This window comes from Mycteria americana, chromosome 1, assembly GCF_035582795.1.
Source record: "Mycteria americana isolate JAX WOST 10 ecotype Jacksonville Zoo and Gardens chromosome 1, USCA_MyAme_1.0, whole genome shotgun sequence".
NCBI classification, from domain to species: Eukaryota; Metazoa; Chordata; class Aves; order Ciconiiformes; family Ciconiidae; genus Mycteria; species Mycteria americana.
The window spans coordinates 4,024,153-4,045,286 of NC_134365.1; the positions used below are offsets into that span (position 1 = coordinate 4,024,153).

Here is a 21,134-nt window from a genome sequence, read left to right on the forward strand (position 1 = left end):
TCCTGCCGCCATGTTATTCAGCTGCTGAGGATGGAGTCGTAGGATAACGCAATATGTCATGACTAGCTACAAATGAGCAAATAACAACCTCCCCCCCACCTTTCTCACAAAACCCAAAATAAAACCCATCATCTTTAATTCCAGACGACCCACAAATCTCAGTTTTCCCCTACAGGCAAAAACGATCACTGCATGATTGGGTTTTATTTTTTTTTTTCTTTCCCCCCATCTTTTCATCTTACATTTGCTAACTCAAAAACCAAAGTCAGAAAAAATATATATATTTAGTCAGAAGTATGTCAGTTACATTTTATTAACCTACTCCAAGGGAAAAGCTTCAGGGATTCACCATACAAGTATAAAACCCCTTTCAAACACCTAGGGGTTACTATATTACTTCATCCCAGCAGTCAATCAATGCAGTAAAAAAATTAAAATACTGAAAATGGATGCTTTTCCCTTCTTCCACATGTCCAGTGATTGCTCCGTTACAGCGTGATGAGGTCTACCAGGTTGCCTTTAGGAGGGGTCATGTTGTCTGGAAAGAAGTTGACTAGTGTATCAAACAGCTGAGTTCTCTGCGCGTACGTGTGGTCAACATCTGAAAATCCTGGGGAAGGAAGAAAAGGGGAACGCAAGTCAGTGCTCGCTACTTTAAATGCTCAGTTTAGCTGTGGAGTATGCCAGTTGTCCATTTTGGATGGATGTTTAACTATTTGCTACTTCTGCCTCAACTAACTTAACAAGGCTGCCAGCTCTCTGTCCCACTACTATGTGCTTATACACACAGAGATCACGTCACCCCAAGCCAACACTGCAATCAAAATGCCATAAAAAGTAATACGCAAATGGCTGTCAAGCTCATGGACAGTCCTGAAGAAATGGGGGAAGCAAGAGTCCTCAGGGGACTGCTCTGATGTCCCAGAAAACAAAATCTGTGTAGCTATTTTTATTTGGTGCCTCATTTCTTCTGTCCTCAGGCTTTCCTCATTATCTTTACTACTATCTTAACCAGAACTGGTGCTTGTATTGCTTGCAGTTTTTCCTGAGACAAGCTCTGCTGATGGTAGGAGTCCCAAGTCAGAGTTGCTATTTAATCACTGGACTTATACCGAGGACCCAGGCTGCATCTTGACACCAGGGTGCTTTGCAAACTAGTTTTGTGAAGTGCCGCCTCCCAACAGGGGAGAGTTTAGTCTGCAGCAGAAGCATTGTTTATCCAAATCCCCATACTTAAACCATCAACAGCAAGAACAATAGAGCGGGCATACAACGATTTCCTCTGCTTTCTATTACTTCAATCTCTGGTATCTCAAAGGAATGCTTTTTAATTCAGTGAACTCACTCTTCAGTTAATCAAAGTTAACCAAGTTAATCAAGTCAGGGAGGGCTTGTTTTTTTTGTTTTCTTTTAGAAGCACTACTTGACATATGTATCCTCCTATCTGTAAAGCCAACCTCTGAATAAAGTACTGTATTGTGTCAAGAACTAATTCATCTTTTAGAACACTTAAAACTAGGGAAAAAACAGCTTTCTGAAACTTGGGTTTTCTTCCTTTAAAAAAAAAATTCATCTTACAGCACCAACTAGATAACGTCTTCCAAACCACACAAGCTCAGCAGAGCTTCCTCATCCAGCAGGGCAGAGAGTGCAGGGGGCTTTTTCCTTCCCTCAAGTCCTTAGATTGGGAATTATGCATTCATCAAAACCTGAAGTCATCCATACTGCTAGCAAGAGCTTGGTAACTTGAGGACAACACATCATTGCAAGAATGTAAGTTATGCCTATAACCTTCCTATAGCTTGCCCAGGATTAATCTCTCAACTGTTTAAAAGAGTTAACTGGACAGAATAGCGAAACAAATTATGGCTTTGGCTCAGACCTCCTGTTTCCAGCCCTACACGCCACTGTTTTCTTCGCTCTTGACACTCTGCCCAAAGAACTCGTTTTGCAAAGAACAGAGCGAACCACATTACTCCAGGAATTGCAGTTATCACAGCAAACAGAGCTGTAGCCATGCTGTGAGATTCCAAAGTGACATGACAGGAGGTGCTTTATTCTGACCAAAGCTTCTGTTTATTTAGGTAACAGTGAAGCATCAGATGTAATAAGAGACAGAAAATGATCCTGGGAGGCATGGGTTTAAACCACTGGTGACAGATGTTTTAAATATGGGCTTGAGGCATTGGACACTGGTCATTATAAATAATCTCTCAAATGTCTAAGAAGTGGCACTTTACAGATTCAATCTGAAAAGGGCCTACAATAGTCATATGAACTATAACATTTGATATAAAAAACCCAGTAGAAACTAACCGTAATGATCTTTATCAGAGGCAACATACATAGTATAATTCTTCTGATACGCAATACTCACCAAGAGTGGTGAAATCCGATCCAGACTTAAATAGTGCTGAGGCAAGAAGCTGAAACTGCAGAAGAGGAGGTGGAGGGACAAAGAAAGAAAGAAAGAAAAGTGTTATTAACCGCACAGGAAAAAACCCAAAAGGTTCACAGAAGTCCAAGTGGCTTTAGAGTTGCTGGGTAGTCTTTGTACAATCCTTAGCACTACTGTGACATACATATGAATAACAGCAGTAGACACTTTCATATGAGCAATACCATTTGTCACCTTGGCAGAGCAAGTTGGATAGTTTTTCCTAGAATTAGAGCAGCGTTGATGCAATGAAAGGTACTTAACTGGGAGCCCTAAAACCTAATTTTTTGTATATACTTTTTGCCTCTCTGGCAGATATCACAGTGCAGAAGTAAGGTAGAGCCTCTGCCACACAACAACATTCCCAGGGATGAACGTGGTACAATCTCAGCGAGCAAGGATTAGATGGCGTGAAAACAGGGTAACTGCTACAGTGCAGCGTGAACTTCTTGAACACAGAGAAAGCTTTAAATGGCAACAACCTTTCTGAACTGCCAGAGAAGCTCATATTACACGTTTAAGGCAATGTCTTCTTAACTAAAAAAAAGTTATTTGCTTGGGAACATCAGAATCATGAGTAAAAACGTTTGAAGTAACACATTCACGGTTTTATTCTCCCTTAATGTGTTACTGATAGACAGTGAACACAGTATCTTCCTCTGCTCCCAGCTGCTGTTTTCAGTTACCGACGTTGTAGCAAAGCTTAGTGCTTTGTCATGTTTCCTTAAAGAATTAACCAATCCCTTAAAGGCTTGTAATCTTTTGTCTCCTGTCTGTGTGTCTTTACAGCACACAGCCTGAAGGAAAGAAGGAGGAGAAAAAAAAAAAAACAGAAGAGAAACAAGTATGTTCAGGAAAGGAGTGGGAAGAACAGCCAGGAATTACATATCCATCAGTTTTATTTCAATTTCAAGGGAAAAATGGGAACACAATTCGCAGGCATCTAGGAGTGGAGAAGGTGACGAGTAGCAGCCAATGTGGATTTGACAACAACAAGTTGTATCACATCAATCTGACTTATTCCACAACAGGGTAGCTGGCCCTTACAGATGGGACTTGGCAACAGACATTGTCCATTTCGACTTTCAAAGGACTTCTCATACTTTTATATAGTATTTAAGGCAAATTATCGAGGCATCACCTAGATTAAGCTAACAGGGAATGGCAAATAGGTCAAACAACTTCAGTGTGGGTAGCCGTCAATGGTTTGACATCAAAATGGAGCCATGAATCAGAAATGATTCATCTGTGCCCCAGGTCAGCATCATTCTGGGTTTTCAGTGATAACCTGCTTGACAGAACAGGACACGTTTACTGAGTCCACAGACCTTATTACACCACGCTCAGACAGACTGCCAGCATGGCAGCAGACAGGCTTCAGACTGTTTTTCCATTTCATCCAGTTTACAATGATGGATCAAGGTGCAATTCACTAGGGCCAAGTGCAAATCAACATCAACAGGCAAAATCAGCTATACAAAACAGGTCAGGGTACATCAGTTCTGTGAAAACACATTTAGGAGCTATAATAGATCCGTATCATCCTATTGCAAAAATGACAAATGCTTAGAAAATGCATGAAAAAGAGTAGGATCTTCAAATAAATCAAGTACTCCTGCTGTTAACAAGGCTCGTAAGTCTCATCTACAATAAGGCAACCACTTTTGGATGCCCTGTATCAATTAGCAACATATGAGGAAAGCACTAGAAAAAAAAAATCAAGTGGTCTGAAAATCAAGCTCTATAAAGAAAATTCAAAGGAGTCAAGGTTGCAGAGCCTTCACAGAAGAATGCCCAAGGATGAAACTGCAAAGTCACAAATGTAAAAGGCTGCTACAAAAAGGTAAATCTACAGCTAAGTGCAAGAAGCCACAAAGACACTTCAGCAAGATTAGTTTCAACGTGACATCAAGAAAAAAAAAAACAATCTAAAATAAGGACCATACTGCACCAGAATAAGTTTGCATCTTTTGGGGAGGCTATCACGAGAAGCTAGCACTGGAGGTATTTAAGAACAGGTTAGAAAGATACAGGACTGAGACTGCAGAACAGGGGTTAATTAAATACCCTCTTGAGTGAGAGGTCTGGTTATGTGAAATTAAAAGGGACTGCAATGCTACATGCCTATTTCCCTGCTAGCGTAACTTGTAAGAGTTGTTTGGCTCCGAATCAGTAACGTACTTAAACAGATGCCCAGTACAAATAGCTCCAAAAGTTCCAATAAAACTAGTGGCTAAATCTGTGTTGCTTCTGATAGCGAATGCCATGTCTTGGCCATCTTTCCCTCGCGCACAATTGCCTTACGGGCCTGCTGCCAACTGCCTGGTAACCCATGAAGCCAGCTATGCTGGGACAAAGCAGATGCCACATGCTTCGAGGGGTTCCCTTGCCTCCTTCAGCAACGCCGGCAGCCATCCTGCTGTAAACAGAAAGCAAGCTGTGCTTGAGGCTGGGTCTCAGGATGCTCAACTAAGAGACCATATAAGCAGGATCCAGCTAGCAACTTGCTGAACTGAAACCAAAAATGCATTGAAAAGACCCTCTGCCAAGTACTCCAGCCTCATCTGCACTACGCATGATGGATTTTCATGGCTGCCAAGTTTCTTTCCAACTTTGTGGGGAAGGAGTATCTTGTCTCCTTCTTCACTGACGACACTGCACCTCAGTTAACCTTGAGGTTTGTTGTTTTGAAATTATATTTTATGTAATATTCCACATGTAAAAAACACTTTCTGATAGAAAAGTCAAGCACATCAGTTACGGACAGCACTGAGCCTAAGCTGGTTCACTCTGCATTTGCATTACAATGCCAGCTAACCATATGATGGTCTCCCAAAGGACCCCTACTTTTTTCCCCAATGCATAGGACAGTTACTGCTTACTCAAGACCAGGTCTCCTACACGCCATTCACAGCACATATCCAATGCAGTATTTTCTTCATTAAGTTCAAACTCTGCTCTAAAGAAGGAATTAATTTCTTCATCAGTTTTTCTACCATATTAATTGATATCATAACACATAGCACTTCAAATTCTGATTAATTTTGGGTCCCCTATTTGAAACTACCAGAACCTGATCCTTCAAAATACTTGGTATTACGCAGCTGCTTCTGAATTCACTTGCAGCCAGAAAAACAAAGCCCTCACTTTGCTGTGTAAGTTGGAGGAAGAAGGAAGCGGTTTCCAACACTGTTTGAAAAATATAACTATGGCCTTCACAGATGATTTGGTACTGTTGAGTAGATCATGGGAAGGAATGCAAAAAACCATCGAAATTTTGGAGGTCTTTTGCAAACTAACTGGCCTCAAGACACATGGGGAGAAGTGCCACGGCTTTTACATCCAGCCATTGAAAGACTCATATACGATCGATGACTGTCCTCCATGGACAACTAACAGCACCCCCTCAATATGATTGAACCCGGTAGCTCCAAGAAGTACCTGGGCTGATGTGTTGACCCACGGACTGGAATATCAAAACTGGAACTACTGGAGAAAGTGAACAGATGGTTACAATGAATTGGGAAGGCTGCACTAAAGCCATTTCACAAAGGTGACATCTTGAAAGGATATACTATTCTGCAACTGACCTACTCAGCAGACCAGGCTGATGTGAAGGTAACATACCTAGGAACCCTTAAGGCTGATGTGAAAGCATCATACCTAGAAACCCTTGACTTCACAAATCGAACAGCCATCAAGGTCTGGTTACATCTTCCAGCAAGTACTTGTGATGCCATCCTATATTCTGGCACTCGGGATGGAGGTCTAGGTATTACCAGGCTCTTGGGTTTGATTCCCGGTGTACAAGCTCGAAGACTACACAGAATCACGCAGTCTTTGGATGAGACAGTAAGAGCAGTGCTTCATCAGGAAGGTACGTATTGAGAAATACTTTGAAAGATTGTGGATTGCAGCAGGAGGAGACAAGGATAAAATTCCATCTATATGGGACCCAAAAGTGGTTATGCTGATAGCAGAGGGACTAGGCGGTGAGGAATCAGTCTCGGAATGGGAGATGCCTGCTCCAAAAGTCATCTTTCCGAGACCCTGTAACTGGCGAAGACAGGAATTTCTGAACTGGACCAAGTTGGTTCCCCAGGGCCGTGGAATTTCCAACTTTGAGAAGGATAAGATCAGTAACAACAGGCTGGGATTTTACAGATGCGTTCCCCACAGAAAGCTCATCACAGCATTACAGCTGAGAGCTAATGTCTACCCCACAAGAGAATTTTTGGCAAGGGGAAGACAAGAGACTAACATTAAATCGTGCCGACATTGTCAGGCAGAGAATGAGACCTGTCCACACATTACTGGATATTGTCTGATGGTACCAGACGCTAGGATTAAAAGACATAATCAATTATGTGAACTAGTGGCAGATGAGGCCAAAAAGAAGGAATGGATTGTATTCCAGGAGCTGGTGTTGAAAGATGAACAAAATGAATTATATAAGCCGGACTTGGTATTTGTTAAGGAGGATCAGGCCCTAGTCATTGACGTCACAGTGAGGTATGAGAGTAAACTAACATCGTTGGCTGATGCAGCGGCAGAGAAAGCTAAGAAATATCAACACAATATAAAAGATCAAATTCAAGAATTGATGAATAGCAATACTATTAAATATATAGGATTTCTGTTAGGGGCACGTGGAAAATGGTATCAAGGCAATTATTAGATGTGAACAGAATTGGGACTCTCCACTTCCCAACAGGAAAAAGTCACTCATCATTTATCTAATTGGGCGCTATTTTCTTCAGTGGACATTTTACATATATTTGTTAGTCAAGCACGGACTATTATAAGATCTTAATGAATTCTTGAATTGTAACTATCATTTAATAAATTGTTAATAAACTGATTCTAAGGCAGGAGCCAGACCCCCCAGGAGTGCCAATGGCAACAAAAATGGTGACAAAAGCTGCCAAGGGTGACACAGCTTCTTCTGAATTCACTTGCAGCCAGAAGAACAAAGCCCCCAAGCAAATCACACCTCAGATCTCTCCTACCAGGCACCAGAATGAAAGACCCAATTAATGACCACCTAGGAAAAACTATTTGCTTAATGTTACATAGCAACTCTGTTACAGAGGCAGGACCAGAATTCAATTATCCAGCAGAAGCTCCCAACTGCTTTAATCACACCACCACCACCCATTTTCTTCTGACAATCCCTCTGGCTCACTGGCTTCATCCACTCCAAATTAAGGCTCCATTCAAAAGACAACAGTTCCCTTCATTACAAATTAACTTCTCTCTGAGATCCAGGCCACCTTCTGAACTGAGGCAGGGGTTCCTTACAGATAAATATATCTGGTTAACTAATATAAGGCTATATTAGTTATCTATCTGGTGCATTAGTTACATATATCTGGCTAACTAACATAAGGTTAACTAATATAATCAACCACATTCAGAGAGAGGCCAAATTAAGACTACATGGGTAATATTACTTCTGGCATTTTCCAACTTATGACCTTCATGTTTCCAACATCATTGTTCTTTTATCAGTTGTGTGTACTTTATCTAGGTTTCTACCTACAGCAAAAAAGCAATTCTGCCACGTGGCAACCCATGCAAGTTTTAGTATATTTGCTGCACGCCTCTGCCTTTTGCACAAATGAAATGGTTAACACAAAGGGGGAATGAGTAGCTCCTGTTTGGGATACCCGGCAGGTTGTATGAATCGGACATGATTCCTCCTCTGTAACGTCTGTACAGCGAGTACTCAGGTCACAGCATAAAACAGTTTCTCAGCTTTGACCAGATCTGTTGGGATGGTGCCTCATAGCCAAGGCTCAAATAAGCAATGAGAAGCTCAAATTCTTTGAGGACAGAGCCGTCACTAGCTGAAGTTGGGAAGGCTGAACACTGTTTTTCTAAAGGCTCCTCCTGCAGCACTCAGACTCTGAGGCTTTACAAAGAATCACAGCAGGACACAAAGAAGAGAATCATGCTTTTCTTACATCCTTCCTAGAACTATTTTTCCCATTTGGGCTTCAATTTTCCCAGAAATATCAGTCTAATGCAGACTCAAACAATACTTTTGGGCCCCGCTGGCTTTATCTGGCAAATTTATTAAAGACAAGGTCTTAAGAATGGAAAGTATGAAGCAGCCTTGAACAGGGGCCTCCAGACTCAATCTATAAGCTAGTCAGGCCTCAAACTGGCCTCCAGGTCCTTGCTCTTTCTCCTACGATGCTCCAAGAAAAAACATACTGCAAGTCTTACTTGCACTTTATTTTACAGCAGTCATGGGATTGAGCTTCACCAGTAGTTGAATCTCAATCTCAATGTACAAAATCATCTTCCTCTCCTTTACTTGGGCAGCACTGGCTGTTTTTTGTATCGTCTTGGTTTCTTCTATAGCCCACTAAGCAGATGCAAAGTTCTAGGCATGATTACTCCAGTGTTCAAAGAACACCACCTTTAGCCTTGTAGGTGATCTACTGATGTTTTTGTGCTTTAGTAGCACCTGTTTTTAACTTGACCTAGGTACAAAACTTAGAATTCATTTTGATTTTCTTTTTTGACCATCCTTTTACCTTTAAAAGCCTCTACTTCCAAACTACCACCAAATGCACATCTGTGTGTAAGTGACATAGAACACCCGTGTCACCAGAAATTTTTACACCAACAAATGCCAGTCTTTTATACAGCTTTCATCTCTTCAAGAACTAGAATACATGGACAAACTTCCATGTGTTTGAGGGATCTACCTTCCTTTACATACAGTGTCAGAGCTATTAATCCACAGACAGTAAAAAAAAAAGATTCACTGATCTGAAAACACTGAACTAACTGAAGAGGTTTAAGCGATTTCAAGCAGAATCAGTTAAAGAGAACTGGATCTGCATTTGTGGGCAACAGCAGACAGAGCTGGCATATAGCCTGTGGCTACTAAAACAAGCATAAGATACAAGATAGCTGTTACTTGCAGGCATCTACTTCACTTTAGAATAATAAAAAAAAGAATTAAAACTCTAACCTTATTAACATCCCTAAAATTCACAACAAAGGAACAAAAATCTGGGGGTATGTTCCTACTGTCAATCCTTCATGCTACTTTAAACAAAATTGGTTACTAACCACAAAGTAAGTTTCAAGAACAGTCTGTTTATTTTCTTTGGCATGCAACTCAAAACAGCTGAAGAGACTTGCCTAACAAAGTTAGAAGAAATTACTTCTATTATAAAGCAAGTAAGCCTTACCTCGAAGTGAAATTGTGCTTGTAATATTATATAACACTACCCATATCTCAATCCATAAAACATGAAACCATATAGACTAGTCTCTAAGAGAACTGTAGCACAAGGCTTCTCAGTGTGGCTGTAGCCAGCTTCTCGATGTAGTGGCTTCTCGATGGCTGTAGCCAGCACAGAGCACACCGATCAGGTATACAGCCTTTGATATTAATTAAGACAAAGTCGGTGATAAACCTATTCAGCCTGGTCCTTCCCAAATTTAACGGTTGCCCTGGGGAGAGGGAAAAGAACAGGGAAAAACCCATTCCCTTGAGATTTGCCACACTGAGAAGCCTTACAACGCTCGATGGCTGTAGCCAGCACAGAGCATACCGATCAGGTATATAGCCTTTGATATTAATTAAGACGATCTTAACTACAAATAAAGACAGTATGTAGGTGTCTGGGCTGAGATACACAATCAAACTGGTGGTTGAAATTTGATATGGAATGCAAAAAGCCTGCGTCAGTCCTTTGGAAAGCACAAGAGCTATTTGAAGATGTAATGCCAGAGCAAAAAGCCAACTCAATGTAATAACCAGAAGGTAAATTGACGTCAACTGGAAATACACCCAGTCGGTACCAGCGCAGTAGCTGGCTCTGTGCCATATACCTGGCAGATCTGTTCCAGTGTAAAAAGCTTTGGAAGTTAAAGCTTTTTGACCAGCACAATTTGGGGGGGGGATGGGGACGGGGGGGTGGGACCAACAACAAACCCCACCCAACAAAAAAACCCAAAGCAAACAAAACAACCCACAAACAAAAAGCCTCCCAGAAATTGTTAAATGATTGTAGGAGACCACTGGAACCAAAGCTTTAATTCTGCTGAACGGTATGTGTTGATCTGATGGACCAGCAAGACAGACAGAAGCTACTGAATTTTGTTCAGATCAGGCATTAGGCCTGCAGAGAAAGGATTCACAATATATTCACTCAGTTGGATTGAGCCTACCTAAGCTCATACACTACATCATTAACTCGCAGAACATTAGTACTCTCTCTGAAAAGGGCTTTTTTTAAAAAAAAAAAAAGTTTTATTCTATTTCTACCTTGTATGATAAAGCTACTACTTTTCCCCAAAATCTTAGGAGTCCATGCAGTCAGGTAAATTCTTCATTCTTACAAGGCAGACAAGTTAAACACTACACACTGAACTGGGAATATCAAATGTAGAATATTAAATTATTTCCTATGACAGATGTGCACAATGCGCGGCCTTTACGGCAGTTCCTTTGGTCTGCTGGTGACAGGAGGCAGCAAGAACTAAAAGGAGAGGAGCTTGCTGATCACACCACAAATGTTTTCTGTTCAAGCAATAAACACGCATAGCCAGTCATGAGATGCAGGATTTCTTTAGCGGTAACTGGGCAAAGAGAGATATGGCCTCCTGGTTTCAGCTAGGACAGAGTTAATTTTCTTCCTAGTAGCTGGTATAAGTGCTGTGTTTTGGATTTTAGTATGAGAATAATATTGATAACACACTGATGTTTTAGTTGTTGCTAAGTAATGTTTACACTAGTCAAGGACTTTTCAGCTTCCCATGCTCTGCCAGGCACACAAGAAACTGGGAGGGGGCACAGCCAAGATAGTTGATCCAGACTGGCCAAAGGGCTATTCCATAGCATATGACATCATGCCCAGTATATAAACTGGGGGGAGTTGGCCGGGGGGTAGCGATCACTGCTCGGGGACTGGCTGGGCATTGGTCAGCGGGTGGTGAGCAGTCGTATCCCTTAGTTTTTTTCCCGGGTTTTGTTCCTCTCTCGCTCTCTTGTTGTTTTCCTTTTCATTACAATCCCCCCCCTCCAATTATTAAACTGTTCTTATCTCAACAACAAGTTTTCTTACTTTTGCTCTTCTGATTCTCTCCCCCATCCCACCGCGGAGGGAGGGTGAGAAGCGGCTGTGTGGTGCTTAATTGCCGACTGGGGCTGAACCACAACACTTTCACAGGCATGATAGGGCTACCAGCACACAGGTTTGACAAAGAAAAAGGGAGATCAGAGAACCCAGAACACAGTCTTACAGTAGGTGGAAAGGAGAAGGGGAGAAGAGAGCATCAGAATGGTTGTTGTACGTTATAGGTTATTACACGTTCAGTTCAGAAGAGAAAAGTGCTACCACACTGGTAAGATGGGGCATAATTGGGCTGAGCCCCCTTGAAGCATGCTGCATGGGAGAAATCTCCTTTTCCAGCTGAAGAAAAGCAGGATTATCTGTTATTTGTCTTTCCTATGCTAGAAATGGCTAGAAAAGACATGGAAGTACTTGATAGGGGACAATTTCCGTAACAAACCATCTAAGAGAACTACAGGTACAGCATATAAATGTTTTATTGGACCAGATGTTTATAAAAGGCTAACCAGAATTTATGACAAATGTGATCAGTTCCAAGATCCTGATACTAGTAAATATTTTTTCTTAATTTTGCTAACCCTACAATTCTGTAACCGTGCATATGCAAGAAGGATGTTCCCCCCCCCAAGTTTTTAGATAAAGACAAGGTAATTATACAGGCACTGTATATTATACAGGATCATTATAAAAGGAGGTGTCGAATCACTTCGAAAAGTCATTAACTCAAGAAGAGAGTAAGAACCATGGTCTCCTCTTCCTCATCTACCCATCAGGAGCTGAACGCTTGTACATCCAGCTGGCTGCCCCAAGTTCCATGTGGAAATTAACGGCAGAGTCAAGTCAAACACCTTATCTGACACTTTTCACTATTTCTTTAATCTTTTTTGTAAAGTGACACGTACTGCGTAACGTGTCACTGGTAATGGAATCAAAACAGGAAATGGGAACAAATTCCTGGAACAAATAAAAGAACATGCCTACTAGATAATATTCAGAAGGCAGAGGAAATAAGAGTTTAAGGTTAGTGAGCAATGTATATATACAATCTACTTCCACAAATACTTATCATCTAGAGAAAAACCTCTTTCCCTCCCCCAAAGCTATTTAATATTGACAAGCCAAAAGGCAACATGAATAAGAGTTTCTATTCACTTTCTACCACACAACCAACTACAGACTCATGACATTTCAGAGAGTTTACATTTCAATTAAAGCTCCCAAAATACACACCAGTACGCTGGAATTAAAACAAAGGCCTAGTCTTCACTATTATGAGCAAAAAAGCTATTTTATCTGGAACTGCAGTTGTAAAACAACTGTTTCTAAAGCAGTATGATCTTTAGTGTGGAGAAATATATAATATAGCCAAGTGTCATGCACCTTTAGAGCTTTTTCAAACTGAATAAAAACCAAGGTTTAAGAGGCTTAAAGCTTCCACGTGAGAACACAGTTTACATTTCTTTATAAGTAAGAGAAAGATCATTCATCGCTACCTCTTTTGTCTCCTCGGGGTCCGAGTGATCCACAGTTATATACAAATCATTCTGCAGGTACTTCAGTGCACTAAGAGGGTCAGTCTGAGCTTTTTCTTCAAACCTTCAAAGAAGAGACACAAACCATGAGCACAACCATTTTCTTCAGGACTTAGTACTATTTCTACGAAGAGCAAAACTTATCAAACAAAACTTTCAGCCAAATATTTCCAAATAAAACAATGTTAACGGCAGCTTAGCCTCATATTTCCTGGAGTATGTGCTTTCAAACCAGACTGAAACACAGAGGAGGGGTTTTTTGGGGGTGTACAGGAGTTACAAGAGCAAAGTATTATACTTTTACTAAAAATGTTTAAAAGCGTTATTTACAGCAACTTAATACATAAATATAAAACATTTAGGACAGTTTGTTTTCCACAAATAAAGGTATGAGTAGCACCTCATGTGAGGAGCACAGTTCAGATACAGGCAAGCCTTGAGCACTCCATTCCCAGGGATATTTATATTTCTGACTGTGCAGAAGCATAACTGGAACTACAGGGATGGAGAAGGCTCCCTGCTTCTGCCAGACAACAGAAAAAAGGACGATGGGGGTTAAAACACCTGGATTGAATGAATAACGCACCTTAATATCCCACCTTTGGAAAGAGCACATGTACATAAAAATCCTGTGTGCCACACCACCATTATTTTCTCATTTTCTTTTAATGAATGGAAACTGTAACTTCTGTGAATTCTCTGAAGAAGTTAATATAGGCCTCAGAAAATGATTCTGGGCTCAGCATCCTCGGTGAGCAGAGCTACTTCCCTGCAGCACTGAGTGGGGTGCATAAGCCTAGAAAGGATGAGGTTTAAAACTTTCTATTTTTTTATCCTATGACCTATCTGCTGAGTGCAGTATCGCACTCTGTCATTTTCTGAATCACCAATAGACAGTATTAAGCCTCCCCATGAAAACAGCTCAGACAATTCTGGATTCCAGAGATGAGGACCCTAAAAACCACATTCTCAGTTACTTAACTGCCTTGTATCAACTGCCTTACAGGAATGCAAGATATTTTATTCATAATATATTTCAGTTACCTTTAACAAGGTATAGCTTGTCAAACTGAAAGAAGTCACACTGAATAGATTTAATCATATTGTTATCTTTTGTTTGGATCATCTACTTGGCCATTTATACTGTAGTGGACCACTGTAACCGAAATTTTGAAATTGTCTAAAGATACAAGTCATTGAGCCAGCGCATGGAGCACAAAAACTATGTCTGTTACCTGATGTACACAACATTTTGGTAATTAAACGTGATTTATTCCAAACATTCACATAGGTTTTTCTTAGATGATATTGCCACAGTCCAGAGAGCTGAAGTACCTTAAATAAGTGACACCATCGACACCTTGCTCTTCTGTGCTTGGCCAGCTTGGCTCTGCTATGGTTGACTGGTACTAAACAACTTAATAGGCCAAACAGGACTCCAGCTGATGCAGTGGATTCGCTGTGTACGCAAGCCAAGTACCTGTTCTGGTACCTAGAGCTGGAGGGAGTGCAGATAACGGGCAGCCAAGTGACTCCGCAGCAGTTCAGCTCCAGCCCCGAGAGGCATGTAAACTCCAGCAAAGCACCCATGATACCAGTCCCTGGCTGGGCATGTTCAGCTCCTTAAAATGGACCCCAATAAATGGAGCATGGTGCATAAACCCCAAACTTCTGCAACATTTCCTTTGAGTGCAATTTAAGCAAGTATAAACAAGTAATCCAGAGCTGTCTCTGGAGGCTGTACAGCTGCATTTGCATACAACCACACATGGGTTTAATAAACCTCCCAGATTACTGGGCAAGACCTTTATTCATTCTTGTAGGCATTCACATCTATTGCATGCCTAATCTGCAAAAGGCCTCATCCAGCCACAGTGATTGTAAGCTGAGCATAGCAATTTGTTTGCTGCCTCAGAAGTAAAATACTGTCAGTAAAAAAACAGCCTCCAACTCTTGGCAGAACCTGGTAACAAAGTATTCTCACCAAGAATGCAGAAATATTTACTGGCTTCAAATAGTTCGATGGGTCTTGAAAGGCTGGCTCGCTGCTGCTATTTCTTGCCTAAGGCAATACCATAAGCTTGATTTTGAAAAGCCGTTGCTCTAAGTAGCAAATATAAGGCAGCTCTGAAACATCCAGAGTGCAAGAAGCATCACAGTGTAGCTGAATTCTGCATAAGTGAGATCTTTCAAGCGATTCTGAATGAGAAACTCTGATGACCTCACCATGGTTGAGTCTCAGATGTGCAAAGGAATCCAGCCCCCAGACTTCATTAGCATCCTTGCGAGCTGTTACTAGCTCCTAGCACAGTGTTTCCGAAACATACTCCATTTCCTTGGGAGGTGACAGTACCAAAACACATGTTGATGAGCAGCAGAGTGAAAAGGGAATCTAAAAATTCCCCACGACTCCCCACACAATAGCCAGATTTTTCTAGTTTTAGTAAAACCAGTAAAAAAAAGCCATAGGAAAACCAGAATGAAGTTCATTTTATAGTTTAGCCCTGCCTCACTGCTTTTTATTATTAAATTTGTAAAAAATTAAAAATGCTCAAGAAACCTGCAGACCATCATGTAACCAAAGCGACATTTCCCAAAACAGTTTACAAGATAATAAAGTTTTAGCAACTTAAAAAAAAAAAGACACTTTGGAAAAGAAAATTGCAAAACATCTTTTGTTTCTATACCTGTGCTTTCTTATGAGGTATTTGCAGTGTCTTAGCAGGTATTCCTTTGAAGGTCGACAGAGCTTCAGAGACCAGAAATCATCTAATCTCATCTTTGGAGAGCAGGACTTACCAGGATTCCCTCCAAATAAGTAATGAACCTAAGCAAATGAGAAGCAGATCAAAAAGTTGATTGTTTGTGTACATCCGTTAAACTAAGACTATTTACTGTGTCAGCATCTTTGGAGAGGTTTATTCTGGAGGGAGAAAACTCTGCATTTTAGACAAGCTGCTCCATCTTATTATTAGCCTTTCTTAATCTCCTAGGGGACAAAGTAAGTTCCCTTAAACTGCTTACATTTTAAGATAATAAAAAAAAGCTGCACTGTTAGAACCTCCCTTTAGCAGATTCCTGAGATATTTATGAACAAACATCCACAAACCATGTGATCTCTTTCTTTAGGAAAAACCTGTGAGCATGGTAAATCCTTAAGTACATAAGATACGAGCAGAAAAGAAAGATCTGAGCCAACACCCTTGTTGCCCTGTTCAAAATACTTGATACAAACATTACTCAAACTGATGGATTACCAACCTCTTCTCCAATCTTGTCCTCAAAGACTCCAAATTCTCATCGTCATGAGAAGGGCTAAATTAAGGCACCTGTATTAAGCCCTCGTGTAATTTGGGGATGAGCATATAATTGTGAGATTACTCCAGCAATCACACATTTTCTTAGAAGAAGAAACATTTATGCTTGTAAGAAAGACTCAGAGAAAAGGGACTTTGTAGACTAATGCTCTGGCTCCAGCCAAAGCACTGTTCGTGAAGCTGCACTACTGAAGCACCACAGTTCAGATGAGCAGCCTTTTCCTTGAGTCAGCGAAGACCATTATCTTCCCCAAAGACAAGGGCCACTGGTAAAGTGAGTGGGAAGTCTTAAAGATGCTCAAAGTGCCAACAAGCTGTCCAGTCCAGCATCATCTTGGGAGATGACCAACAGGCCTGTCTCCCCACATGTCCCATAAACTCTACAGAGCCTTAATTTGACTTGCAGAGAAAAGTATTTTCATGGTGTCTGGAAGGGCAGATTTGTCTCACCTCAATAAAGCAGCCTAGCTGCAAGACACTCAATACACTACCTGGGCACAAAAGAAAGAGCTAACTGAATAAAGAGTAAAACAAAAAGCCAAAACTGTAATCCTAAGAAGAACTGAGGACGAAAACACCAATGTTATTTAGAATCAGAAGTCACAACCGCTACTGTGATTGTCTTCAAAAAAACGTTCTAGCAATCCTGAGATGCCAGTCATGGAAATACTAAATATACCTGTATGCAAAATACATTTTTTTGTTCAAGGTAGCTCAAATGAAGTAGTCTAACAGCCACTCTGATAATTTCAGGATAAAACACCTTTGAAATGCAAGGCTAGACTTACAGAGAGAGGCAAATCTCAAGAAAAGTGGAAATGTTAAAAAAGGACTGTTTATTTCTTCACTTTTTTTTTTCTTCACATCATTTAGCATTTCAGACTCTGGACTGTTGATATTAAACATGTCACAAAGGGTCTTCAAATACTGAGGTTCAAGAAGTCCAACAGGCTACCTTTCTGCACAGCTTTAAAAATAATCACTCAAAACAATGTATTCTGCATCCCACTGATGTAGACTCTCCTTATTTATATCAGAGGAGTTTAGAAAGGTCATTTGAACAGAGGTTTCTAAAAATAAGACTCTTCAAAACAAGTACTTCAAACAGCTCTTCAGATAAAGCTGGGCAACTGCCATGATTTAGCAACCTTCACAGTAACTTATAAAATACTACTCTCAATCTCATGGTACCCTATACTTAGATGTAAGCCATTAAAGGCAGAACAGCATTTACTGTCCGACATTAATGTCCGTGATGAAGACAAACCACACAAGTTCTCCATACAGAAGTTACACCTATTCCTCCTTAAAATCCCCCTTATCCCCAAACTTTTGGGCTAGTTAGGTTTCCCAAATTTGATTAACATCCCATGGAATTATAAGACTAAACTATGTCCTATTCAGTTCAGATTGTTTCAGACTAAAAAAATTTTTAGAAAAAGTTTACTTCAATTGCAAAATATCTGTGAACGGTTAAGTGTGTCACAGGAATTGAAATTCATACATTAATGCAGTTACGGTAACCTAATCCGTGGGTTTGTGCTTTATTGGTTAATATGCACAAAGCCCTAAGTTTACTGAGCAGTCATGTACGCTACAAACAATTTTAAGTATATTTAAGCATGAATGTGTCCATTAAAGTCAGATAGTGCTAAAGAATAACAGTTGCTTCTGACATGCAGGGCAAAGGAAGGCACCTCTGTTAGAGCACATTCTTAACAGTGATTAGTTCATTCAAACGTACTTTCTCCTAGAAGTGTTGGTAACTATCTGTGACCATTTAGTCACTAACAAGTTGTGGGATTAAGTCCCTGAAGATAATGAACGAAGCTTCAAGTGTTCTCAAGTATGGGAACAGCTAGGAGCTAGCCACTTAACAACTTTGTAGAGGTTTAGTATATCCCCCTGTCTGCATTTTGATTTCATCTGGGAGCTATCATGTCTACTTCACATTGACATAAAAAGTAGCTTCGCACCTTATTTCAAAAGGTGATAATAAGTTAAAAGAAAGTTACGCACCACATTAACCCAAACATTAACACTATACAAAAAGCTATATTCATTGTACCATCTTCAAAGAAGCAACTACACCGGAGAGCAGTAAGACTTAAAACCAAAATCACCATATATGTATCTGGACCCTCATACCTTGTGCAACTCATCATAGACCAGTTGATGAGCAAACCTTGGGCAGGGCTCCTCTTCCTGAAGGCTTTTACCTGGATTCTCTTTTGCTGCTTGGTCATTCTTATAGACACAAGACCTGAAATACAAAGCAGTAAGTAATGACTAGTAGTACCTACAGGAAGCAGGAAAACGTTACTGAAAGGCTATAAGGTACAAATTATGTCAATGTGAACTGCTTAGCATATAACACCAAGGATTTTCTTACTTCTCTATATATTGTCCTCTTTTACCCCATCCCCATTCTTAGCTCTACACAGAAACCCATCCAACAATCAGAGAAGGTCACCTTGGCTGAACACAGTCCTCAATCACAAGCCAAACAGGGGAAAAAAAAAAAATCTAGAAAATGTTATGTCATGAGCTTTGGAGGTATCTTTAGATGTTGCATTATTTGCTAGCAGAATTGTCAGCACGAAGTATTTCTCATTATGGAGAATAGCTCTATGGTGTCCAAGATGGTATTAGACCAGAAGCTTCAAAGGTAGCATTTCAATCACTGATTTCCAAGCAGACTTAAGTTGTTTTTTCCAACTGAAACCCCGTTTTGAAAAAACAGCATTCACACCCTTCAAAGCGATTGGCCCCACATTAGAAGAGACCTTGAACACAAAAACGCTGCCAGGTCTGGAAAGGGGCATTGGCAACCAACTACCAAATACCATACAGCAAATAGACAAGGAGATATTTTCTCAGAATACTGGCTCTAGCAGCTACCTGAAGTACCACTGCATGCAGCCTGCAAAGAGCTGATAGATCTAGCATAAAGACTTCTCCATCACCAGTCATACAGCAGACCGGTTTCCTTAGTTTCTAATAACTAGTACCACGTACGCTGCTATTAACAACTGACATTTGACTGAATTTGCTGCACTGACGATGAATCCTGGCCTTGACTTCCTACAGGAAAAACTTCTTATAATGGCTTACTTCCCCCCATCCCCTCCACCTGCCTCCAATAAAGAAGTTCACATGATTTCTCTCCCTCATTTGGCTTATTGCCATGGTGTCTCTAAAGACTGCGGGCAAAAGAGGTGACTCAAGGGAACTCAGTTGTCTTCAACATTACCATTCCATGGTTATAAGAGGTTAGAGTGTTACCTGGGAGACAGGATCATGTAGGATTGCTTTCTAAAATGTCAGTGTAGATGTTTGAAAAGGGTGCTACTTCTTCAACTTACCAGCTGTTCCTCACAATGTCATAAATCCAGAAGGAATTCCTTACATTCTCTTCCCGCTTCTCCTTGTCTTTACTGAGCCCTGACAAGACATGGATTTCATTCAGTTCTGGATCAATTGTAGCCCTTTGAGTGAAACCTGTCATTGGAACTGACAAAAAACCAAAAAGTTACACACTGTAAACAACAGAGGATACATGAACGGATCCCAGCATCAGACAAATGCATTTCCCTCCTCCTGCAATTCAGCAGATTTTCTAATATCCATGGTACAAGCATGAGATTTCACAAAACTACCTCCTCAGTGTTCTGGGATAAAGAGCATCTTAAGTTTAACATCACTACCTAGTTTTCCCATTTTCTTCCTTTTAATTACTTTCACCTCTTCATCTTTCACATAAACCCAAAACTTGGGACTGTGTGATCCCAAGCTGGTATTTTCTATGACCTCTCCCCTCCACAGTGATCTCGTTATTTACCACAACTTAAAACTGAAATCGCACATCTCAAAATAGGAGGCATGCAGAAGTCACCAAGCAAACAATTTGCTTCTTGCACGTGCCCTCCAAAGCAGGGACAGAGGGAGAAGGAGAAGAAACATCGCCCAGAGGCGGATTCCTTCCCTGCTAAGGCCAAGTCCAATGCAAATTCTCTTCTTCCCTTCCTATTTGTGACTCCTGGAAAGCACAAAAAACATTCTAAGCACCACTGTTTCCTAGGGAAAGGCATGGGCAGAGCTATTTGACGGACCACCAGCTCAGAAACGAGGATTAAACTGCCTCAAGATAGAGCTAGATGATCCTTGTAGATATGAATGGAGTGCTTTTGTTGTTATCTCATCCACGAAAGGAAGCACTGATTCCAGAAAGCTTAATTGCAAAAGCTGGGAAACTCAAAAAATTCAAGATGAACTCAAGACTACACAGCTCGCAACCTTGCATTGCTTCCTCTAGGACAAAGACGTCAAGGAATTTTTTTGTATTTTCTAAGTAGTTGTGGTATAATTACCAAGCGCTTCTTCTGTTCCACCTTCAGATTTAGAAATATGGCGAAATACTGAGGATTCCAGCAGTTTTCATCATAATTCCCCGAAAAAAGGTCAGCAAATTTGTTTGGCAGTCCTTTTTGTTTGTTGTATAATTCCCCATTTCCTGTTTCCCTAGGCAACCATCCTTCCAAAATGTATTTGTGAAGAGCACGTGATCTTTGTTTACAGATCCTGTTTGTCTCATTTCTCTTTCTGGGTCAGTTTACAAAGGCTGGTAAAGGTTCCTGGCCTTCGATCAAGATTGTGGCATGAAAAATTCTCAGAACTCTTCTATTTTGCAAATTCTTCCCTGCAATTAACTATGAACTGCACACACGGCCTAGAAAACAAGCCCTAC

At 40.7% G+C, this 21,134-nt stretch overlaps 1 protein-coding gene across 2 annotated transcripts in view; it reads right to left on the reverse strand.

Moving 5' to 3' along the window:
• Positions 1–200: 200 nt before the first annotated feature.
• Positions 201–21,134, reverse strand: part of MKLN1 (muskelin 1) — a 101,088-nt gene continuing 80,154 nt past the window's right edge. For both annotated transcript variants that reach the window (XM_075516969.1, XM_075517061.1), the window contains 6 exons: positions 19,753–19,900; positions 18,536–18,650; positions 15,758–15,897; positions 13,032–13,134; positions 2,378–2,432; positions 201–610 (listed from right to left, as the gene is read on the reverse strand). In XM_075516969.1, coding sequence (XP_075373084.1) covers positions 489–610; positions 2,378–2,432; positions 13,032–13,134; positions 15,758–15,897; positions 18,536–18,650; positions 19,753–19,900 — 683 coding nt within the window. In that variant the 3' untranslated portion in view covers positions 201–488. The remainder of the gene's footprint in view (positions 611–2,377; positions 2,433–13,031; positions 13,135–15,757; positions 15,898–18,535; positions 18,651–19,752; positions 19,901–21,134) is intronic.